Source organism: Elephantulus edwardii, unplaced genomic scaffold (genome assembly GCF_000299155.1).
Source record: "Elephantulus edwardii isolate Elephantulus edwardi_28Jun2011 unplaced genomic scaffold, EleEdw1.0 scaffold00236, whole genome shotgun sequence".
In the NCBI taxonomy this organism is placed as follows: domain Eukaryota; kingdom Metazoa; phylum Chordata; class Mammalia; order Macroscelidea; family Macroscelididae; genus Elephantulus; species Elephantulus edwardii.
The window spans coordinates 754,038-779,248 of record NW_006399986.1 but is presented as its reverse complement, the minus strand read 5'-3'; the positions used below and the strand labels follow the sequence as shown (position 1 = coordinate 779,248).

Genomic DNA, 25,211 nt, shown 5'->3' with positions numbered 1-25,211 from the left:
GGGGCAGGTCCAGTGGCACTCGGCCACATGGCCGTGTGCTTGTCGCTGGTGCAGGCACGATCCCGCGGGCCCTCCCGAGCTGCTTCTGTGCCAAGTTGGCCCTGACTGTGGGTCCCCAGTTCTCCTCTCCCCCAGCTCTGCCACTGGGAATGTCTGCTGCTCTGGTGCATGGTGGGTGTGGACAGGGAGGACCAGGTGCTGCTCACAAAGCAGGCCGAGCTGCAAAGCAGGGCGCCCTCAGCAAGACTAACCCATGTCCTGGGGTCACTGTGGGCATCGGTGCCTAACTCCAGTGTGTGCCCTTTCCCCACGGCAGTGATCCATCCTTACACTCTCCTTTTTCCTGTGGGACACTAGCTTTTTGTGCCTGGATTTGGAAAAATAGTCTAAGCCAAGAAGTTGCGCTGCATCTTTCTAAAGCAGCAGGCCTGACCCCGAGACAAGGCCCAATACAGGGGGCTGGACACTGGCGTGCACGTCCACTGATCTGACTGGTAACGGAGCAAGGGGGTGCCAACCATGCACATGTGTGCGCTCACTGCCCACGGACTGTGGGCTGGCGACCACAGCACGCCTGGCATGACGGAGCTTCACGCAGGGCTGCCATCAGATCTCGCCTGATGTGTCTTTCTGTGATAAGAGGTCACCGTGCTCAGAATTCCCTGAATTCTGAGTGTCACCCCAGTTAATAGTGGAAGTCAGGGGAGTGAGCTGTAGGCGCTGTAAGGACAGAGATCTAACTGGTGGAGTCCCAAGCAGGGGTGGTGAGGCTCAGAGGGAGACAGCCTCACGTGGGCTGCAGGTGGCAGGATGACGTCGGGGAAGGAAGGAGGGCCAGGAGTTAGCTTCCCGTGTCGGAGGTCAGCCATATGCACGGTCCTGGGCCAGCACCTTTGGCAGCGGGTCTGTGGCAGAAGCCTTCGCAGGCCTGTGGGGCGGCACGCTGGTCCCCTCCGGGATGTCCCATCCCCTGCCGTGGGGTCTGCTGGGACAGGCTCACCTTGATCAAACTGCCTCTGGAGGCTCTCCATCTCGGACTTGTTCCCGCTGACGCGGTAGATGCCTTCTGTGCTCAGGCCTGGGGAGAAGCAAGCAGCAGGCTCAGCGGAGGCAGTGAGCAGAGCATGACCTGATCCCACCGGCCCCCTCCGGTCCCCCGAGCCGAGCCGGGATCGCGTGGACGCTTCACCTGCTACCCCCATTCTCCTCAGTCCTTAGACCTTTTACAATACTTTTTGGTTAAAATGAAAACAACACCACAATACATGAGCGCACGGTAACTGAAGCCCACCGTTTGATGTACAAACTCTTCATTTTTCTGGGGTTGGTTTGTTTGCTTGTTTTTCTTGTTCTGACCTGCCTTTTTCACTTAAGACATGTATCTAATCAATATTCTTTTCATAATCTGATTTTAAAGACAGTCAAAGATAGAATAAATAAACTTTTAATAATCTTCTTGTTGATCATTTAGGTAGTATTCACTGTTAGAAATAAACTACAATTAATGCTTTATTTTTTTTTTTTACATATTTTGGATAACTAGTTCAACAGATTCTTGGAAATGAACTTTTTAGAATTCCAAAAACACATGTTCTTTTCATTTTGAAAGAAGCTTTGAATACCAGGGGGAAACTATTTGAACTATTTATTTTATACACATTTACACCTCCCCATTCTTCCCCTGCCATATAACCTGTGCACGGAATGTTTTGAAGTACGTGACTCAGATCTTAGGCTTTCAAGACCAGTCATTTTCTTTATGACAGATCCCTTTGTTTTTATGCTGGGGGCAGCCTTCTGGATTCCTGGAGCAGATAGTCTATTTTCTCCCTTTCGTTCTCACATTTAATTCTGTCATCATTCTGGCATGTATTCTGTTATATGGTGTGAGGTAAGAAAAACAACACAAACTAAAAGTAGGTAAATTAGAAAGAGGCTCCCCAGGGACGGGGAGCCCACCTGCACATCAGCAGCATCAGAGGTCGAAAGAAGGGGAGGAGCCCCGGCAGCACAGAGGATAAGCAGTTGGCTGGGAGATGATTGGTGGGTGGTTTGAAACCACCCGTGGTGATCTCTCCTGGCAGGATGACGGTCTAAGAAAGCTCTGGGGCCATTCTAAAATCATGACGGTCAGTGTGACCAGATACCAATAAGGTCAAAGCACTGCCATCGATCAGAGCGGACTGTCCACTGAGTTTCTGAGGCTGTAGCCCACGTGGGGGGAGATCGATCACCTTTTTCTCGAGTAGCCACTGATGGATTCCAGCCAGGAGAGAGGTGGACGGGATTCCCCGCAGACCGGGCCACCGGTGCTTCCTTAACAGGGGAAGCCACGATGGGGTCTACTGCTCCAACCAGCCCTGACCCCCTCTGATCACAGAAGCGGGCACGGGGCAGAGGCCAGGCCTGCACTCAGTGAGGAGGGAGGCCTGAGAGCCAGCACTTGGGGGTCTGTGCTGTGTGGGAAGAGCTGCCTCCATCTGGCTGGACGAGGGCAGGCGACCTCTGCTGAGCATTCAAAGCAAATGCCATCAATTCTCTGGCTTAAAAGCTGTTAATAGCAGAGGACGGGTCGTTAATGGCCAGCTCAGAGGGCTCCTGCCCAAGTGACGCTGTCCAGTGATGAAGGAGCCGCCGCCAGTGTTCACGTGCTCCTGGCGCACTGCGGCTGTCTCCGTTGGGGGTTGACTCCTTAGTGCTAACTCTGCCCAAGGGGTCACTGTGGCACCATCCACAAATCCATGCAAGTATTCAGTAAATCAATGATGCTGGTTAATCTTCAAGACCTTCTGGGTCTCGGAAACATGAACAAAACCAGGTAGGGGACGACCTCGGACCTGTCTGCTGCTCCCATCTACAGAGACTTCTCTAATCCAGGGCACCTCTTCTGCCTCCAGGATGCCCAGAAGGTGCAGCCTAGGCTCGCGGGGCTGATTCCTGCACTGGGAGACTGCCATACATTCTGGGAGCTTTGTCAACTCCAACCGTGCAGTGGCCTCTTTCCTCAGTGCTTTTTCAGAACTCTTTAAGACACACGTCAACAACTATGTGCTCTCTGCGGCCGCCAAAGGCCCCAAGGACCCACCTCTCAGCAGGCGCTGGGCAGCACTGGACGCTCCAGTCTGTACCTTCTCGTTTTCCTCCCCCCCCCCCCCGAGTGTCTGCACTCCTAGTGCAAAGACATAGACGGTGCAGAGGGCAGCTGCTTCGAAACTTGTCAGCCCCCTGTCCCCATGAGCAGGCCATTCCCTCAGCATCTGACACCTTAACCCAGGCACACCATGCCTCTAGGCACTGTCGCCTGATGACGGAGCCCCGGTGGCGCAGTGCTTAAGCGCTTGGCCGCCTGCTCCTGTAAAGAGTTACAAACTTGGAAGCCCCCTGGGATCATTATGAGTAAGAAAAGGAGCCCTGGTGGCACAGTGGAGTAAATGCTGGGCTGAGAAGTGAAAGGTCAGTGGTTTGAATCCAGCTACTCTCTGGAAGAAAAACAGAGGCAATGTGCTTCTATGAGATCACAGCCTTGAGCCCCATGGGGAGCGCTCCTCTAGCCTGTAAGGTCGCTGTGAGCCAGTCAGCTCAGCAGGTTGAACAGGCTCCATAGCAAAGGGTCAACTGTCTTCCAACAGCCCCGCCGCGGAGGGCAGAGAACAAGCTATCTGGGAGCACTCAGGGGTGGGGTGCCGTGACCTCCTGAGAGGACGACCTGTGAGCCCATGGCCAGCGCCAGAGCAGCCGCCCCCTAGTTCCACCATCTGGACACAGGGTGTATTTATGAAATCCCATGTTGGAAGAGTCACTCTGCTGCTGTCCAGCCAAGTTCATCATGGACACTGATTAGACATTGGTCCAAAACCAACCCAACACGAGAGCAGACTGCATGGTCCTGCTGTCGAGGGGAGTGGGGTGGTGGGCGCCGGGACCCCGATGGCACGGGTGGCTGGCCAGGGAGCCCAGGCTGAGTGGGTGGGGTCCTGGAGCAGACCACCAGCCTGCAAGTGCACACACGGCAGGGGGATGCGATTCAAGTCTGTGAAGCCGAGTTCTCGTCTGCAGTGACTCCACTGTCAGCTGGCACACTTCGTGCCACTGAGCCACCCGGGAGAAAGCCACCTCTGCATCTCAGAAGCATCCTGAGTTCCAGAAACTTCCAAAGACTCAACCAGTGAAGCAGGCTCTGGTACTGCCCTCTTTATTTAAAGTCCTGCTGGTTTTCAAGTCTCTTCCCTGTCGAAGTGAATCTCTGGCAACAGAACAAGGGAAAAAGCTCTGAACTCGACCTTCAAACATCCCAACACCTGCCCTTTAGAAATGCTGAGTTCTCTGTGGTTCTGGGGAACAGAGAGCTATGACTAGGAAGAGAAATCACAGGACGGCAAACAGTCTCTCAGAGGATTATGAACGAGCTTTGGCTCTAAATCAGTCTCGCAGCTGAATCTGTAAAATCCTAAAAGGTATGGTTTATACATCCAACTGCTGGTTAGTCTCCTCTTAGTGGATTTTCCTACACAGAAAAAAGAAACAATTCCACATACTTGAAACTTTAACATAATAGTAATGGGTGTGTTTTGTTTTTTTAAAAATTATTATTTTTTATGTGTGTACTGTCCAATCAGATCCGACTGGTACAGGAGACTGTCCCTCCTTCTCCAGCAGGGCATCTGGTGGATTCGAACTGCGTACCTCTGGGATTGTAGTGCAGCTTCTTGCCACTAGAGTGATGTTTTGATGTATATTACGAAGTAGCACCTTTGTTATCAGCCTGAATTGTTACTATAATAGCCCTTATACACAGGTTGTATTTATGAATGAAGATTGGGAATTGGGGACTGCTGTATATAAATTAACTCTGCTTTATATAAATTAACTATTTCTACTCCAGCTGTCATTTACTTCAATGGGCTACAGTTTCCTCCCTGGACATCCATCTGTCTGGAACGTGTTTGAAAAGATTAATGTTTATTTGGTCTAGGAAGATAGCTAAAAGCAGTAGTAATGATAAATGTTTACGGCGCATGGGGCACACACTGCCGAGTGCTAACCACGTGCTTTCACATCCGTTCTCATAATAACCCCTTAAGTAAGGCTCTGACTAACCCCACTTTATGATGGTAATGCTGAGGCTAAGATGCTAATGTGACACGCTCAAGGCCAGCAGCTAGGAAATGACCTGACCTCGTCTGTGTCTTGCGTCTTTTATGGTCGTTAGAAGCCTCTGCATTGCTTCTGACTCACAGTGACCTCAAGTCCCAGAACTGAGCGTGGCCGCTCCTGCCTGTGCCACCCTCACTGTCCCGGCTGTGTCTGAGCCCCTGGTCACAGTGTCAAACTGTCTTGTTGAGGGTCCTTCCTCTTCGTCAAGCATGTTGTCCTTCTGCGGGGAGTGGCCTCTCCCGATGTTATCTATGTCCGAGTGGGCAGGAGAAGGTGGCACTGTGCCTGCTTCCGAGGGCTGCTGTGCGCCAGGCCTGACTTGTATCCACAATCGCTAGTCCTCAGTGAGCCGCAGCAGGAGCCCCTGGGGCCCCGGCCTGGTGCAGCTGGCAGGCCTGCCATCTTCACTAGAAGCACCTTTCCTTCCAGGTGATGCCGATCCGGGACTCCACTGCGAACCAGTGTTACAGACATCCCTGACTTCTAAGGTCTGCCTCTTGCCAAAGCCCATGATTTCATGAAATCCTCACAGAACATGAATGGATAGCAGCAGCTCCTTTGGAACCAGCATGCCGCACCCCAGGGGGGAATGGGAAGGGCCATGGGCACTGGGAAGGGCAGCCTGCAAGGGGAGGCCAGCACAGGCATTATTTACAGTGTGAGATGGCGCTTCATAAGGTTGATGCCATTTATAAGGGGGTAAAACACAGGCCCCAGTTCTTCCTCTCCAGGACTGCTTCCAGAGCACGCCGGGGAGGGAAGTAAGCGCCTCCACAGGGCTTTCCACCCTGCTCTCGGAAATGACTGTGGTGACCTGGAAAGGCCGGGCAGCCCAGTGCCTCGCCAAGGGCTGGAACCGCCACATTCTGACCCCCGGCTGAGCTACGAGGCCTTGGGAACCAGGGACTGCCCTCCCGCCCTGGGGCTGAGGTTCTGGTGCAGCCTCGGGTCCGGCTTCCCCTGAGTACGCGCTTTGCTGGGACTCGGTGCCTCTGAGTTTCCTCTCCAGCCGCCAATCAAGACTTCCTCCAAGACAAACTCGGACTTGCTTATTTGTTCCTTTCTATATTTAGATATGAAAACTCAGCACTTTAGTCCTTGAAACCATTCTGAGCTGGTGCTGCGAGTGCTTTAGCACGCCCCACCCCAGACAGAGCTCAGCTTCAGGACAGCTCACCCCGGCTTGGCCAGTGGAGGCGCATGGGCTTCCCCGGGACCACTGCCCTCCCCTCCCCTTCAGGGATCCAGGGGCCTCTCTAGGACCACTGCCCTCCCCTCCCCTTCCCTTCAGGGGCCCAGGGGCCTCTGGAGGCTCAGGTGGCTAAGGCTGGAGGCCAGACAGTGCTGAGCAGGGAAGTCCCACAGACAGACACTGGCCATGGCCTTGAAGAGGAGGGGCTCCAGGTCGGTAAGAAGGCCTCTGCCCCCCTGCACAACCCCAACATTGCATGGAAGCTGGGTTCTCTCCCCGCCTGGACAAGGAAAGTTCCACCCAGTGGAGCCTTGGACAGCCTCACTGCCTCTCTGTGCAGAGACGAGGGTTCCCACCTCATACCTGACGGGATGAACAAGGCACAGACAGGGTTATTATGTGGATGGGACCCTCCCCGGGATTTGTTATCTATGGGGGGGACATAGGTTTGACTTCTGCTCTGTAACTTCCCAGCTGGAATTGTGGGTTTGTATTTTTCTATTGGACTGCTGCAAGGAACACAAGATCGATTCCACCTACAGCCCGTTCCACGATGCCTGCCTTCCTAGCATCTTCCCACTCTCTATACTCCCGCCAGCCCCCAGAGCGGTGCCTGCCACAGAGAGCACCCGAGAGGCGCCAGCCAGCACCACAGAGCAGGACAGAGGACACTGCTCAGAGCCTGAGGGTCCTCATAAAAAATGGAGTGACAACTGTACCAATGACACTGTTGAGACAAATGAAACGACACACATAAAAGCCAAGCAGTGCCACAAACGACCAGCATGCAGAAATAATAATGATAACAGCAATCATCATTAACATTTACTGAGGGCTTGCTGCCTGCCCGGGGCTCGTCCAAGCTCTCCCCAAGCATTTGTCACACTAAATCCTCTGATTCCTGTGGGCATTATGCAGGCATAGTTGAAGAGGTTGTAAGTTTGATTCCAATCCACCCAGCGAAAGTGAATGTATATGGTAACATGTGCCACGATGTGTATCTCAACATCTAGAGTGGAGTCCACTGAACAACAGCATCATGAAGAAGTTAAAAATGTGGTGAGATTGACGAGAACGTGAGAGAGACATGAATGATGCACAAGCTATTGGTAAAATGTCACCGACAATGTAGCTCTGGTGGCCTAGTGGCAAGAAGCTGTGTTGCAGTCCCAAATACACATGGTTCAAAACCATCAGATGCTCCCCTGGAGAAGGAGAAGCAATCTCTTCCTGTGCCAGTCGGATCTGACTCGATGGTACACAAGAGAAAAAAAAAATGGCTCAGACTTGCTTGACATAACAGCAAACCTTCAACTAGTAAAAGAACGCTCTGTTAAACGAGCTCTGCCTTTATTTTTGTTCCCATTTTAAAGGCAAGGAAACGGAGGCCGAGAGGCTATGGTGTTTGCTAAGGAGACACTGGGTGAGTGGTGGAGCCGGGGTCTGTGTGGCTGTGGAGATGACGCTGCGCTGCCCTGTGAAGCTCTGTGCCCTCCTCCCTGACACACCATGTCAGACTTGGAGGGACGCAGGATGGACCATCCTGGGTGAAGACGATGCCCGGCTCCTCTCCCCATGCACACCACACGCCCTCTTCTCTGCAGAGCAGTGGAGGAAGCAGGCTGGACCAGCGAGGCCAGTGGACGACACCCTTGCTCTGTTCCCAGGAGGAAGTCCTCCTGCTGGTAACACTAAGGCAGGCCTCCCTCCTCTGCCTTCCTGCTCTGGATGTGCTTGGAATGACTTCCTGGCCTTTCCCTGCACACCGGGGCCGCCTTGGCCCCCTGCCCCCTTTTGTTAGCTGTCTTTCCTGGGTAATTCCCTGTCAGTCAGGATCGGCCCCTGGCAATGCCAGGCCCCCTTTATACCAGGACAGAAGGCCACTATAAAGCGCTACGATGACACTGGGCACTGTGAATTCCCAGCAGAGTGTCCATCCGCCCAGCCCGGCCACAATCCCCTCGCCGAGGAGGGAGGAGTGAGGGGCCCTGGGGGAGGGTGACAATCTCACACCACGTCTGGGATATCAGATGGCTCTGGCAGCTGGCTGGGCCTTTGTAGCGGTCCATGTGTTCACTGTCATTTGCTGTGAGCAGGGTTTCTGGACCTCTCCCTGAGCCAAAGCAGGGACTGCTTTCCCTGACATTCGAGGAAGCACAGATCCCTCCCAGGGGCAGTTAAGAAGTCACGCTGGTCAAGGTACCCCAACGCCGAGGGGCAAGCACGCACCCATAGCTGAGGTGAGCAGCCCGCTGTGCGGAGCAGGAGCGAAGGCTCAGAGCAGCTGGGGCACCCCTCCTGCCAAGAATGCAAGTCGGCCGAGGTGCTGAAGTGTGACTTTGTCAGCACACCCGGGCAAGCCCCACCCCTGCTCGGGGGGGGGGGGGGTGGCAGTGTGGCTCTGAAGGGAGCTGGTGTCACCTCAGGGAGGGGCAGCCTGGGCCAGACAAAGAGCCAGTAACAAAGGAATGGTGCTGGTGAGAACTCAGGTCAACGGTCACCACCCTGCCTCCTCCATCACCACCATCACCACGGCCTTCTACCGCCACCACCCTCCACCGCCTCCTCCATCATCATCACCACCCTCCACTGCCTTCTCCATCATCACCACTCTCTCCATCACCACCACTGCCTCCTCCACTGTCACTATGACCACCATCACCACCGCCTCCTTCATCATCACCACTCTCCCTATCACCGCCACCGCCTTTTTCATCACCACCATCACCACCTCCATCAACTACTCCTCCTCCACCACCACCAGCATCCCTGCCTCCTCCATCACCATCCTCTCCACGATCATCACCACTGCTGCTTCTTCGGCCTCTACCGCCTCTACTCCCTGCACCACCACCCCTCCTGCCTTCCTGTCCACGGCAGGCTCTCTCATGAAAAAGGCCTTTTAGGGGGTGGGCTGGTTCCTCTCAAGCATCAAGGTGAACAGAAGTTACCTTCCTTCAGGTTCATTATTCCCAGGACCCCCGAAAAGAAGCAAAAGCCTCACCAGGCACACGTACCAGCAAGCGCAGCCCGGGGCCCTCTCTGCAGGCCTCTCTTCCCTAACAGAGATGCAGCGCTTCTCCTACTGTCCCCTGGCCAAAAAAATCGATCTCTGCCTGCCTCCAATCCTTTCGAGCTGAAACACAAAATACCCAGTGCGGGCACCCCCCAGTACCGCTCTCTCCAATCAGACTAGCCTTTTGGGGCTCAACACCCACCCTTTTCCTAGAAGCTGGTCCTGGACCTTGAGCTCTATTCTTGGCTAGCTAACCATTGCTCCCAGAGCTCTTCCCTGGCCCCCAGATCAAAACAGAACCAAGTCCCCTGTTTTACTGAGTGCTTATGCTTCCACGGCAGCCACGAGATGCAGATCTCATCAACCCCACCAATGAGCAATAAACAGTCCTTCTTCCCATTTTACAAAGAGGAAACGGAGCCACAGAGCTGGGACTGAACCCAGCAGCGCGACTCCCCAAGGAGTCCTGGTGTTGCAGGTGCAGTGGTTAAGCACTTAGCTGCTAACTGAAAGGTTGGTGGTTCGAATCTGCCAGGTGCTCCTCAGGAGAAAGAAGTGGCAGTCTGTGCATGGGTGACAGCCTAGGGGCCTGTGGGGTCGTTATGAATTGGTTTTGTAGCATGTGAGCCCACATCCCCCATCATTCCTACTTCTTAAGGAGCAGCACACACCCCGGAAGGTCACCTTGGAATCGAGTGCGGAATGGGCAGAGCTTTCTGATTACCTCCCTGCACCTGCAACCATGGGCAGGTGGGAGGTGGAAGGAACACATGACTGAGACAAAGGTGTAGGGGCGCTGCTCCCTGGCTGCAGAGGTGGCGGTTTTCAGGTGCCACCAAGCTGTTTCAGATTCACAGCGACCCCATGTGACAGCCTGGAAAAGCCAAGCAGAAAAGTGGTGGTTCAAACCCAGCCGCCACGGGAGAAAGAAGCGGCCAGCTGCTTCTGTAAAGACCACCCAGCTGTGGAAACCCTGTGGAAGGAGTTCCACTTGACTTGCTGACAAGATTCTGTGTCTAATCTTTATGCACGCAGAACTGTCTGGGTTGGAGCCGCTGACTTTTTGGTTAGCACAGTGTTCACCCACGGGGCCACCAGGAGAACGTGGACTGAGCCAGTGGCGGCAGTCACACCCTCAGGAGCCGCATCAGCAAGCACACCCACCCCACTTTCCCTTCAAGTCTTCACCTCTCCCCTGACTCACTGGCCAGCTACCTGCTGCTTTGTCTGCTGGTTTCCAGGAAGGGTTGTGGCTTCTGGGGGGCAAGGCCATGGGCTAGCTGGTGGGGTCATCCCCCAAGAGGAGTCTTGTCAGTGGCAGACAGACCTCTCCTTCTACCCAGAAGTCTGGACCCAAGGAACAAATGAGCTGAGGCTCAATCTTCCTTCCCAGGCAGGCTGCCACGCGCATGGCCGGTCTAACAGGCAAGGAGAGACCTGTCCTGGAGGGTTGACTAGCTGTGGTAGAACGAACCAGAAAAAGCAGAGGCTGGAGAAACAGTGTCATCCTCCACTCTGCCTGGGCCCAGGGTGAAGCCGTGGATGGGGCAATGGATCCAGAGGCTGAGGTGGGTATGAATCCTGGCTTACAACTTGTTGTTAAGTACTGTTGAGTTGCAACTGACTCATAGCTGACCCTCCAGTGAGTTTTCAGAGACTGGAAGCTGCACGGGAGGTGACTGCCTATCTTTCTCCCCGGAGCAGGTGGTGGATTAGAACTGCATACCTTTGGGTTGGCAGGGCACCTTCTTACCGCTAAGCCACCAGAGCTCAACTCAAGACTTACATGCCCACACAGCTTTACCTCTACGTCCATCTGTGAAAAGCAGAGCAACACATACACAGGGCAGCATGTTAGGAGGATCTGACCACTTCCTGTCTCCCATGCACTAGGCACCAGGGCCGGCCCACAGAACCAAACCCAAAACTTGCTGCTACCGGGTTGATCCTGAGTCACAACTTCACTCTATGAGGCTTCTGAGGATGTGAATCTTCACAGCAGGAGAATGCCTCATCCCATCAGTGGGGACTGGAACCGCTGACCTTTTGGTTAGCAAACATATACTCTACCATCAGGGCTCGCTGCCCCACAGTAAGCACTTAATAAACAAACGTTAGGAGGAGGAAGTGGCAGCAGCGATGCCCACCACCTTGAACGCAGACGCTGAGGGAGAGCAGCAGCAAGGAGGACCCAGCGGCCCCCAGGCAGGTGGAGGGGACTCACCAGCACAAAGAGCCAGTGGAAGGGAGGCGGCAGGGTGGGTACTACTTCCTGTGCTTCCTGGCGGGCAAACATGTCCCCTCGCCTCTCGGGGGTCACTGACTAAACTCAGTGGAGTGGGGGAGCACATCTGGGATGGATACCCTGGGAACCGTGTGGGGCACAGGGCAGTGACAACAGACGACTCTTGTCCTGGGTGGACAGGTAGGACTGTGGAGTAACCAGCTCTGCAGGCGGCCCGCCAGGGCGCCGTGCTGATCCGCACCGGGACCTGAGGAAATCCACAGGCTAAACCAACTCCGCTTGTCTGGAACCAGCCAGCACTGGCGAGCCACCTCCTTGCCTTACTGGCAATGTGGAATTTCTGGAATGCAAGCAACTAAACTCACTATGCTTAGTTTCCAAGCCAGCAGGAAAAACCAGAGGCTGGCGCATGGGAAGGAGAGGAAGAGAAGGGGTGAGGGCTTTGTTTTAAAATTATTTGGCCTATGGGCAAGCAACATGCCAACAAACCTAGAATTACAGGGGTGGGGAGAGATTAAGTAACATAGATCCCCTGTAAAATCACAGCACATGAAAATGCAGACCTTATATTTTAGCACTTTATCGCCAATTCAAAGCAGTACAAAATATGGCAATTACTCAAAGAAAGCCTGTCGGTGTACTGGAGCCGTGACTGGGCCTATTAAACTGATAGATGGGAGTATCTGCCGAAATGAGCTGCCGGCTCAGAGATAGAAGTTCTGGCAGGGAAAGAGCGGACAAGAGTAGACAGTTCCTGTCGCTCAAAGTCCCACCAAGGACAGTGGTGTGGTGAGGGTGGACAAACATGGAGGTCTGCTGGCCGAGTGTGGCAGGACCTGGACACAGCGCCAGGACAGAACTAGCCCCTTCCTGTTCGTTGGGCTGGGAGCAGTCCCTGCCCGGAGGACGCTGGGATTTATTTCGGTTCCTCTTGTGTGAAAAGAGATTAGTGCTTCTTTGGGTTACATCGTCCTCCAGCTCCAAGGGGATTAGTTGATCAACTACATACGGCGCTGTGCGAAGAGGAGGCCGCACGAGGCCAGGGTTCTTGTCCTGCTGGCAGAGCTCACATTCCAGCCGCGAGGCCAGGCTGGTCTGCTTGGCTCTGAGGAACAAGAACATGTGGGATGGGGGTGCAAAGCCTCATCCCATGTATTTACTGAAGGTGAGCTTCAGATGCCTTCCCCTCAACAGGCTGCAGACAGGCTCAAGGGAGGGACGGCTCTGGATCTGAACCCCAGCGCCCACTTTTCTGAGCTCCATTCTCCTTAACTGGAAGCCAGAGGCTACGCCCGCCTCCCAGGCTGGCTAAGTTGCTGGGTGCTGCTGAGTGGATCCTCAGTCCCCATGTGTCCTGCCGGGCCCTGCCGTTCTCACTATCACAGCCACTGCTACGAAGGCCAAATGGAATTCATGGCTTGGCAGGATCAGCTCCAAGTGGACATTCTTCTTTTCAGCATTCTCTCTTTAGGTTTTCAGGGAGATATCTGCACCTTCATCTTATCATCAAAGTGGGCCTGGTGGCACACTGGTTAAGTACTTGGCTGCATGTTGAAAGGCTGGTGGTTCAAACCCATCAGCCAATCCATAGGAGAAAGATGAGGCAGCTGGCGTCTGTAGGTTTCCGGCTTGGGAAACCCGAAGGGGCAGGTCTACGCTCTCCTAGAGTCACTGTCAGTCAGAATCCACTTATGTCAGGGAAACGGCTCAGAGAGTTTGCAGAACCTGCCTAGGGTCCCCCACTATGATGCTCCTGGATCTTTCCCAGGTAGCCCTCTTGTGAAGTCTCAATAAAAAGCATCTGCCAGTGGACCAGGCACACCTGCAATTCCCAGCAACTGGAGGAAATCAGCAAAAGGAAGAAATTGGCCCTTGGTCCTGCTGTCTGTCCACCAGTGAGCTGAAAATGCATGCATGTTATCAAATACTCAGCTGTCATTTTCCACTTACTCGTTTGGTGGGGTTTTTTTGGAGGGCAATTCCAGGAAGGACTGGATTGGGAATTTTCTACAGACTTGTGTACTAGTCACCTAAGCACACTCTAAATACAACATCCATGCCTCAGAATAACTTTGAAAACCCAAGGGAGACGTGTGGCAGGAAGGCCGAGGCAGGGAGCCATTTGCCTTGGGCACCCCTGGAGGAGAACTCTTGGAAAGGAAATCTCAGGGCATGATGTGACCACAGTGACAGTTTGTGAGTTGCCATCATTGCTGCCTGTGGCCTCTATCTTTGTTATCCTTGGGGAAGGATCTGGATAGGAAGTGGGGGCACTGAGTAAAGCTGGAGGTTGACCATAACCAGCTCTGGGCTGCTGGAGTCGCTGGATCACAGCGAGACCATGAGGTCTCCTGTCTGGAGCCTGCCGAAGAGAACACTGGTAGACCTGCAGATGTCCCACCTCCACTCCTTCTTAAAGGCCCAGTAACCCCGCTCACAGCCCTCACTGCTCTGGGGAGTCTGGGCTCAGCGTTTTTGTTGGACCATAAACCCTCGGAGGCCAAGTCCTGTCACTGCACTTGTGGGCTCAGTCAACACACATCTGGATGCACGCACGTGTGCACAATCTGTGCTGATTTGTAGAGGTTCACAGACACCTAGGGACCCAGGCTACTCGTCCCTTCTGAAGGAACATGTGTAACACACACTCCAGCAGTTCAGAGATGACCCATGTGGCAGTGGTTGCACCCCACAGCATTCAGAGGAAAGATAGAATGTGATGTGCTGCCAACAGGCACAGCCTGGGTCAGGGCTGGGGAAGCAAAGGAGCCCTGTCGGCGGTTAGAGACCCCTGGTGGGTGATCAACCTCCAAGAGCGCACCTGTGCCTCAAGACCTCCTCACCTGCCTTCTTCCGACTAATTCAGCGCACAGAGGAGCAGCCAGGCATTCTTCGGAGAATCACCTACGTCTCCTGCATCTCCAGAGCTGTACAGGACAGTCCCTCACAGGCTCCTGAACAGCAAAGACCAGCTGAGGATGGCCCAACCTCAGGGTTAGCAGCAGGGTCTCTCAGCTCCCTACAACACCACCTCAGCCCTGGGGAGGGTAGGTATGGGGCAGGGGGAAGGAGTCCTGAAGATGGATAGGACAAAGGGCGCTCTGGTGGCCTAGTGGCAAGAAGCTGCACTGCAATTCCAGAGGTGGTTCTTGTTATGTGCCGTCGAGTCGTTTGCGACTCATAGCGACCCTATGTACAACAGCCCTAAACTCCGCTCTGTCCTGTGCCAATCGCACTGTCTCTGACACTCCCATCCCAATTATCCCAGAGGTACGTGGTTCAAATCCACCAGATGCTCTGTTGGAGAAGGAGGGACAATCCCCTCCTGTACCAGTCAGATCCAATTTGACGGTACACATAGAAAAATATAAAATGAAATGAAATAATAATAAAAAAAGATGGACAGGACAGCAGAAAAGCCACCACAGAGGCAGAGACAGAAGAGAGCCCAGGCCACGGGTGCCAGAAGCAGACCGCACTAATTATGACCCGCACAGCATCCAGCCGAGGGCCGGGAGAGAAAGTGGTGCTCTTCTCTAAGCTGGTGACACCACCAACGGGATGCATTCACCCACACTACCCGCGTGGTCAGGCTTCGGAGGAAGAGCGTGTTCTCTGCAGGAGCAACCCCCTGCACCCTTGTCAAATGCCATCTACACCGCACCCCACATCCCCACAGCTGAACCACCTCAGCAGACCAGAGACATCAGCAGGCAACAGGGCAGGTCAGCCTTCCAAGGGCCAATTCCAGTTAATATAGGCGGCCAGGCACGTAGGACACATCTCTCCATTAACCCTCCAGTTATTCTTTTTTAAACTTTTTTTCAGTTTATTTTTATTCAGCTTTGTAAAGAATAGCATTCATATACTAGCCAGCCCCTCCTTTATTTAAAGTGTACAATTAAAAAAAAAGTGCACACTTCAAAGGCTTTTCAATATATTCAGACTTTGTGTCCCCATGAGCACGCATCTCCATTACTTCCTCCTGCCTTGGTTCCTGGCAGCCCATTTTGGTCTGGATGGGTTTGCCCATAGTCTGTGGCTGCAGCTGGCTGCCCTCAGTCAGCACCCTGTTTTCATGGTCAATCCACGTCACAGCATCGACCAGGACTTCACTGCTTTTGTATCTGAGTAAGACCCCATTCAGGAGCCCTAACAGTGTAAGCACTCAGGTGCCAAGTGAAAGGTCTGAGGTTCAAACTCGCCAGTCACTCTGCAGGAGAAAGATGTGGCAATCTGCTTCTGCAGAGACAGACATGTGGATGGTTCCGGGGCAATAATGGTGCTTCCATGTTACTGCAAATCTTAAATCCTAATCTGGTTTATAGGGAGCTCTGGTGGCATAACGGTAGACTGTGCTCCAATCCCAAAGGAAGACTGTTCAAATTCACAGGCTACTGTGGAGGAAAAGAATGGACAATTTCTTCCCACACAATTTATAGTCTTTGAAAACCTGCTGGGGGGGGGGTGGTCAGCTATGAGTCAGTTCCAACTTGATGGTACACAACAACAATAATATGGCTTACAGACATGTCTCAACCTTGGGAAAGACACACATGACCCTTCAGAGTCTTTCTCTCTGGGCGTCTCTGGGCGCACTCTCTGTTCCTGCCTTCACAGGCTGGCTATCGAAACAGTCCGCCTTAAAAGTTCCCCGCACATGCCTCAGGCTGGTAGCATTGCACCTTCTCCCCTGCGCCCTGAAACACAGGGGCGTTTGTTCCCACCCAGATGCTGCAACCTTGCCAGGGATGACTGGCGTTGCTTTACGTCTCCTTTTCTGTGCTTCCAGTCCCCCGCTCTCCCTGCTGAATGGTGCTTTTGAGGGAAGAGGTCTTTTGACTGTCTTTACACCATCCAGTCATTCACGATCATTTATTAGAGACTACTGTCCTTGGTGTGAAGCACACAACGACAGTGACCCAGTCCCTTCCCTCAAGGAACTTAGGGTCGATTGAGGAGAAAAGACAATCGGAGTCCAGTGTGGGAAGTGCTGCATGGAGGGGCTACAGACAACACAGGGGAGGGCCCCTACTCTGGGAGACTCCCCAGGAGTCCTGAGCCAGGGATGTCTGTTCCCCCATCATCCACAGCCCTCCACACAGCACTTCTTGCACTGGACTCCGATTGTCCCTTCTCCTCAACTCAAAGTGCAGGCTAAGCCCCCTCCAGACACCAAAGCTGAGCAAGGGAATGCCTTCCCTTCCGGCCAGGGGCACTCGGTCAGCGACCATGTTACCAGACAAGGTTATTCTCTCTCGGCTTGGAGGACCAGTTTGAATTCAGGGTGCCTTTCTAGGGAAAGGCGCCCACTCTCTCTGAATCCTGGACACAGGATTCCTAGCACAGGGACCTTGGAGTGCAGTACTCGCTTCATTCCCGCTCTTCTTCCTTGGTGGCACTGGGGTTCCTCTCTCTACCTGCTTCTCTCTCATCTCGTGTGGATGATGTGGACACGGCTCAGGGAGAAGCCCGAGTGGTAGAGCAGCCGAGAGCTGACGAAGGGTGCTGCATCTGGTCCTAATGCCCTCACAACGGAGGGGCCGATCACATCTCAGGGCAACTATGGGGAGTGACTGTCACTACACGACGGCCTCTGACCTGGCATTATCGCATCGCAAGGTGAGGCTTTCGACACCCAAGACAATCACGGCCTGCTGAGAGTAACGGCCTAGGATGGTCGTGAGTCAACCCATGACGCGCACTAACCCAAACGCAGAGGGCCAGCTAGAGGCAGGTGGGGCTTGAAAACCATCTCTGGAAGCCGTTCAGTGGGGGCTGACCCCCGGGAGAGGGCTGACTTCCAGAAACACGCTACCTGCCTGGGCTCACAGAAGAGACGAGGAACAGGATTCTCACTTCAGAACGACCTCGTCAGCCGTGATATGGTGACATGTGGTGGCATTTGGGAGACAGAGCATCACAGCAATAAATCAGCACTGAAAGCATACCATGTCCCAGGGGGGATACAAAAATTAACAGCCCTGCCACGTTCTTAAGAGGAGGTGAGAAGGTGTGGAGGAAGGAGAGGGGGCGATGGGGGAAACGAAACCACACTTGAAGGTATTAGAAGGACAGGCCACAGGCAGGACGTGGTGACTGCTGAACAGAGGACACGGGCAGTCAGAGGCACGAAGTCCAGAGGAGGGAGGGCTCACGTGAGGGGGTGTCAGTGGAGGGTTGGGGTATGAGCTGGTGGGTTTGCTCAGGCAGGAGTGGAGGAGGGGCAGCTTAGGGTGGGAACGTGAAAAGGGGCTGAGGGGCTCGGGAGGTCGACCTGGGGCCTTTTATTAAAAAAATTCACTGCTGCTTACAAGGAAGGTTTAGCAATCCAGCGCCTCTCCTGCCATGTCTCGTGGCTTCTGCCATCGTGGCTTCCTCTGACAACGTTCTGGTGGCAGGAAGGTCACAGGGGACCAACCTGTGACCCTCAAGTTCACCCCAGCCTCCTGGCCCTGTCAGGACATGGGACACCCATTCAGAGCAGTGGGCTGGTCTCCTGATGTGTGTCACTGCCCATTCCAGGTCCAACTGGGCCATTCAGACATGCTGCCTGCCGGTGCTCACCACCGGTCAGCTAAGTGGTTCTGACCAAAGGAAACGCTCAAGCACTAAACTCAGCATCGCCGCCCAGATTTCTTTCTGGACAAACGCTTGGGTGTGGGAAGGAGTCCACCTCAGAAAAACTGGTAAAGATGAATCCCTGATAGTCTCATGCCCCTCAAACCCTCAGAACAGGTCCAGGGAGAACCCAAAAGAAGGGTCATGTACAGAAATCCCGAAACAGGAGCAGCTTCAAAGAGCAGCCCAGGGCTCCCTCCCACGCTCGTGTAGCTCTAGGTACGAGGTGGAATGCTGGGGTCTCTTTCTTCGACCCCAGACACACCCGCCCGAGTGACAAAGGCAGAAACTGCCATGTGATGTGTCAGCTGGCTCTCAGACACACAGTTATTCTTCCGGGGCCTCAAGGTGAGAGACACTGTCACACATTCACAGCTATCCACAGTGCCAAGAGCACCACCAGGCTGAGCTGGCAAGGCAGGCCTGGCACCAGCACGCAGCGCCCGGGGCCTCTCAGGGAGCCTCAGCTGTGCGTCGTGGGTCCTCCTCTCTGGGAGGGAGAGTGGCAGACTCGTCACCAGAGAATAATGCACACACAGAAAAGCAGACAGAGTGAGTTCTGGGGCTTCTCACACACCCAGACCTCCACCCCCGACCCCCGCCACTGAGAAACCCTCACACGGCTTCCAGTCTCGACCCCTCCCCAAGGAACCACCTGACTCCTAACGGCACAGGGAAGTTTACATGAACAGATCCACACAGCCCCCCACGCTTTCGCTGCTGATGTCTTTGTTCAACCTGCGTGTGAGGGTCGTCCACACTGGTGAGCACTGGGCTAAGCCAATCTTTAGGCAAGTCGATGACCTCCTCTACTTCGAGTGGCTGCGAGGTTGAAAACGCTGACATTTTTAGTTAGTAGTCGAATTTTTTTAACCATCAGGCCACCAGGACTCCCACATATAAACAGATCCCCCTTGCATAATAGCCCCTTCTGAGGTCTGTGAGTGGCACAGAGCTGGCCATCGGAACTCATCCCAGAGTACAGTTCAGAAGAATAAACTGGCCTTCGGCTTCCAGAAAGATCATGGCCAAGAAAACCCCACAGAGCACGGCTGTGCCCTTGATACGTGGGGTCAGGATGAGCTGCAGACGATGTGATGGCTGCTTTCCAGTAACTCTACGCAGGGATGTGCCACCCTGCTGTTAACGAGCACACGTTCCTGGCCAGACCTCTGTGGACAAAGCCATTTCTACTCGACAAAGTCCCAGAGGGCCAAAGGCTAGGACCAAGGGCACAAAAAGTTTACATTTTTACCAGAACCTGTCACATTCTCTTCCCATTTTGACCCAAAAGTGCCTAGTTGACAACAAGAACCAACATAACAAAAAGCTTAAAATAGGAGATTACCACCTCAAGAACTAGCCAGCGTGCCCTGGCTTAATTTGAACCTATGGAAGATGGACCGGTGATTAACGAGACAGCCACAGAAAGCTCCTTAGTGCTGTGTGTCTGTGCCCCATCCACATGTGGGAGGTGGCCCAGTGATCAGACAGAGAAGGCCAACAGCTGGGCCACCGTGGGGCGAGAAGGAAGAGTCCAAACTGCCACAGACCGCCCCCCCCCCATGTCTGATGTCCACTTTTAATTACCAGTCTGGCTCCCAGGACAAGTCTTTTAAAGGACAGTGTTCCTGAGCACAGACACCCAGAGCCGCTTGCTACCAGAAGGTGGGTGGGCTCTGAAGCCAGAGGGGTCTGTGCTGATGAACTAGCCTCTCACTTGGAAAGCAGCTCTGTGATTTAGATGAATAAGGGGAATGGCCGAGCCTGGGTATCAGATCTAAGCTGGACTGGCAGAGCCGATGGCTCATTAGCCAAGTCACTTTGGGGCCGATGATTTAATTTTCCTCAACACTAGCTCCTCGTTTTTCCAATACAAAAATAGTAATCTCTGCTTCATAGGATCATTTTGGAGGATTAAGCAAGACCACGTAGAAAGGAGAAAAGGGATTAGCTCGGGGCATTTTCCCACTGGATCGTCCGGTAAATTCATGTGCAGAGCTGGGCAGACATTCCAACCCATTGGTATGTTAAAAGGAAGGTGTACAAAACCAAACACCAGAAATTCTAAACGAACCCTTGCTAGCCCCTCTGGAACGGCTGACAGGTGGCTGTGGTAATCTCCAGTGCTTCTCCCCACCACCCCACTCTCCTTGCCTTGGAAACAAAAGGCAAGGAATTTCCTGGCCCCCTTGGGGTTGGGTGAGAACACGTGACCAGTTCTGACCAATGATCTGAATGGAATCGAGGCCAGGCGGAAGCGTGTCACTGCTGGGTGAGCCTGTCCAGGGGTCGCTCTCCCTCTCCACCAGCGTCACTCAAGAGGGAGGCAGACTGACCAAGTGGGGACACGGTGGAAAAGAGCCCCTGGGAAAAACACTCTGGTTGAGACCTTTGCTATTTTAATCTGAGGTTTTAACAAAGATTCTCACCACTGCCAACTGGCAGCACGATGATAGATGGAGAAGAGATTGAAACTGTTCACGATTTCTGTTTATTTGGTTCCACAATTGACACTCTCAGCACTGGCAGTCAGGAAATAGAAGACAAATTACATTAGGAAAATCAGCTATCGGAGACCTTTCCAGAGCACTGATGGAGAAACTAAAGGACGCCTGATCCAAGACATGGTCTTTGCAATTACTTGCTATGCATCAGCGAGCTAGACAATGACTAAGGATGACAGAAGAATAATTGCAGCCTTTGAGCTGTGGTGCTGGAGAAGAGTAATGAACATAAACCATGGACTGCCAAGAGAACAAACAGGTGTGTTCGGCAGAGCGTGAAACCAGGTTGCTCCTTGGAGGCAAGGATTTTGAAGGGTTGAGGGACAGCACCGGAGAGGAGACCTTGGGTGAGATGAACTGACACAGCAACAGGGTAACGGGGCAGGCATGTCAGAGACAGTAAGACTGGCTCTGGACGAAGCAGGGTTCAGACCTCTTGTGCACAGGGTTGCTGTGAGTCGCAGTCGACTCTTAACAACAACAAACGACAACCTGACACTCAACTGCTTCAGGACACAGCATATGATCAAGAGCCCATGGCACTGCAAGAAGGCCAAGCTGTACTGAGGGCAGTGACAAAAACCAGCCTCCAGAAAGTGATGGGAGTACCCACTGAGACGTTCAACAAAGAGATGCAAGGCCGGAAGTGCCCACTTGTCTGTATAAAAACCCTGCAAGAGAGCTACCTGGAAAACTGACTGTTAGAGATCTATATTTGTGCCAATCCACAGAGAGGAGATTCAACAGAACATGGCCATTATTAACGTTGTATGGAAAGAAAACTTTGCTGAGAAGAATAGTGGCAGCTGTACAGGAAGAGAAACTGCCAGAGATTCAGACTGGACTCAAGAAGAGGACGTAGAATGAGGGACGTCATTGCTGATGTCAGATGGATCTTGGCTGAAAGCAGAGAACGCTACTAGGAAGGTTTATCTGTGCTTAATGGCTAAGCAATGGCATTCAACTGTGTGGATTGTAATAAATGATGGGTAATGTTGAAAACAGGAACTCCAAAACAATTGTGCTCACATAGAACCTGTACAAAGACTAAGATCTTTCAATCACACTTCTTCAATCTCATATGCTGAGCAAATAATTCGAGAAATAGAACTAAATGAAGAAAGGGCATCAGTATCAGAGAAAGACAGACAACCTATGATAAGCAGGTGGACAACTTTGCTTGCTGAGAGTGGAGAAGAAACTGAAGCGCTCAATGAAGAAAAACAAAGTCTACAGCCTTCAGCATGGATGCCACCTTAACACCAAGAAAATGAAAATCTTTACAAATGGAAAAAATTGAGTGGTCAATGATTTCCTTTAACTGGAATCTACAATCAACACTCATGGAAGCAGCAGTCAAGAAATGAAAGTATATACTACCATGGCAAATCTGCCACAACGAACTTTAACACTTCTAAGGTCCTGAAGTCAGGAAGGAAGCTCTTGTGGCTTAGTGGTAAGAAGCTGCACTGCAATCCCTAAGGTCTGAGGTTTGAATATACCAGCTGCTCTGTGGGCCAAACCTGGGCAATCCTCCCATGTGGTTTATTGCCTCTGAAAACCCACTGGAGGGTCAGCTATGGGGCAGGTTCCAACTTGATGGCACACAATAACAAAGTCCTGAAGCATGCTAGAAACAAAGATGCCATTCTGAAGACTAAGGTGTGCCTGACCCACATATATTCGATGATATCATATGCATACAAAAGCTTGGCAATGAATATCTAAGGAAGACCAATATATCAATATATACCAATATAAGAACTGATATCTTTAAACTGTGATGCTATTGAAGAATAGCAAATACACCCTGGACGTCCAGAAGAACAAACAGATCTGTCTTAGAACAAGTGCAGCCAAGATGTTTCTTACAGGTGAAGCTGTGGACACATTCTCAGGAGGGGCCTGTCTTTGGAGCATGACAAGGGTGAGAGATGAAGAGGAGGCCCCAGCCCAGGGTGGACTGGCTCTGCAGCTTTAAAAATGGGCTCAAGGGGAGCTCTGGTGGCCTAGTGGCAAGGAGCTGCAACTACAATCCCAGAGGCACACGGTTCGAATCCACCAGATGCTCTGCCGGGGAAGGAGGGACAATCTCCTCCTGTACCAGTCAGATCCGATTTGACGGTACACACACACACACACACACACACACACACACACACACACACACACAAAAAAAATATAATAAAAATGGGCTCAAGCGCTGCTCTGCTGCCCACGGGGTTGGGAGGAGCTGGAACTCATCTGCCAGCAGCACCTCACAACAGCCTGAATGACAGCGTCCAACAAACAGCACAAAAGAAAAAGTTACAGAAATTACAGTAACACAGTAATGAAAGCTTCTGGGAAAAAGAAATCCATTCTCTAATAGAACTTTCTTGGGACTAAAAGAACAGGAAATAAATGGGGAAAGAAACCCCCAAAAACCAACACCAGAGAATATTCTTCTCTTCATGTAAACTGAAGCATGAAAGCCTGACATTCAAACAATGTCACCGAAGGACATCGCTGGGACACAGGGTCTAGGACCGATGAGCTCACAACAGTTCTAGGTTTTCTTGGTCAGATGTGTCCTCATTGCGTCCTGTGGCACATGCCATCTGGTCATAAGGCTGGCATCCTGAAGTTTCAACGCAGAGGGATCTCCACACAGGAAGTTGGGTACTGAGGACAAAGATGCTGCAGAGATGCTGAGAAAAATCACAGGCGGACAGAAACAGCCGGGGTAGCGGGGAGAAGGCAGAAAGGGCACTCACCCCCACAGTGCCATCCGGGCCATGAGAGCAGCCGTCCCGGTGGGCGTGAGGGTGCTGTCAGAAGGAGACCGAAAATCAGCTCATCAAATGAGTCTTTCCGAGTGCAGACTTTACTGTACTGTGCTGGGTTAAACAATGACAGCAGAAAGAAGACATCACCCCTTCCTTCACCAAGGACTTGCACATAAGAAGTCAGAAGAAGGAGAGACAAAAACAACACAACTCTGACCAAAGAGAAGATATCCGTGACCCTAAACCCCAACATAAGAACTTCGGAGCTGTGCAGAGTGGACAGACGGGAGTATAGGAATGTGAGGCAGAAAGTGCCCATTGGTACAGACATCGGCCGAGGAGGCAGCTCCCTTCAACAAAGGAGCAAACAGCAACCACTGGTCCAGGGGCTGCTGTTGAGGCTTCCCCAGCCCTTTCTGGCCAGATGAGTCAGCTGTCAAACTTGTAGGCTGCAGTCCAACAGTGAAGGAGCCCTGGCAGCACAGCGATCAGGCAACTGGCTGTTAATCAAAGTTCGATTCCAAGAGAGAGAGAAAAAGCAGTCTGCTCTGTGAAGATTTACAGCCGTGAAAACCATGGGGTTAGAATTCTACTGTGACCTGTAGGGTAGAATTGAGTTCATGGCAGTGGGTTGTTCAATCTTGGTGTTGGTCTTTTTTCTTTTTTTATTTTATTATTTTTGTGTGTGAGTGTACCGTCAAATCAGATCTGACTGGTACAGGAGGAGATTGTCCCTCCTTCCCCGGCAGAGCACCTGGTGGATTCAAACCGTGAGCCTCTGGGATTGTAGTTGCAGCTCCTTGCCACTAGGCCACCAGAGCTCCCCTGTCTAGGGCACCCTGATCCCTGCTGGTCGAGGACCAGGAGGAAAGCAAGCAGCATTCACTGACACAGACCACATTCCTGCTACACTAGACCCGTGGCTCCCCAATTCCAAACAAATGGCTAGACAAGGGAGGGATGAACAAGAATTTAAACACAAAAATGGAACCAGCACAGGAGTTCCAGGAGGACCACCAGCAAAGAAGGGCAAGCACAGAAACAGCCAGAAGCAAAGAGCAGCCACAGAAAAATGCTGCCAGGCAGTAAAGAACGGATTTCCACGAGGCAGAAAAGAGCAATCATGTCTATAAAACCAAGCGTGTAGAGCAGAGATGCAGCACGGACAATAAAAGTAGAGAAAACATTTGGAGGAGCGGCACTGAGAAAAGTGGAAGAGAAAAAGAAAATCACTACAGGAATAAAGTCTGGAAAGAAAAGATAACAGTAACTAAACTCATGTAAGGTCTGCGTGCAGCAGCGGATTACTTAATATGGTCCCTCTAGTCCCACATGGCCTTGTAACCCTCATGCATTGATTGAGCACAACTCATATCAACCCTATGAACAAAAGATCTGCAGCCTTTCCAGAACTATCGTCATTTATCAAAGTTCACAGAGTTTTCAGAGGCATGTTCTTTAGGAAGTGAATGCCACTTTGGACTAGTCAAAAATAAGATGTTTGTGGTCTAAGGGGTTTGGACAGCTTGTGAATAATGCAAATAAAGTGTATATGTGGGTGGGACCATGCAAATAAGGCATATGGAACCCTAATGGGGGTATGAGGAAGTTTTGCCATCCCACTCGGCCAATCCTAGAGTCAAGGGGGACTTCACTAGCACTAACAAGGAAGAGCCTGGGGTGGAGCTTGACCTTTGCACTTGGGAAC

The 25,211-nt window shown here is 52.4% G+C and overlaps 1 protein-coding gene across 1 annotated transcript in view; it reads right to left on the bottom strand.

The window, feature by feature from the left end:
* The window catches only part of ARHGAP35 (Rho GTPase activating protein 35), a 90,262-nt gene that overhangs the window by 5,907 nt on the left and 59,144 nt on the right, over positions 1 to 25,211 (bottom strand). Inside the window, exon 3 of the mRNA XM_006898623.1 lies at positions 1,001 to 1,078. Coding sequence (XP_006898685.1) covers positions 1,001 to 1,078 — 78 coding nt within the window. The remainder of the gene's footprint in view (positions 1 to 1,000; positions 1,079 to 25,211) is intronic.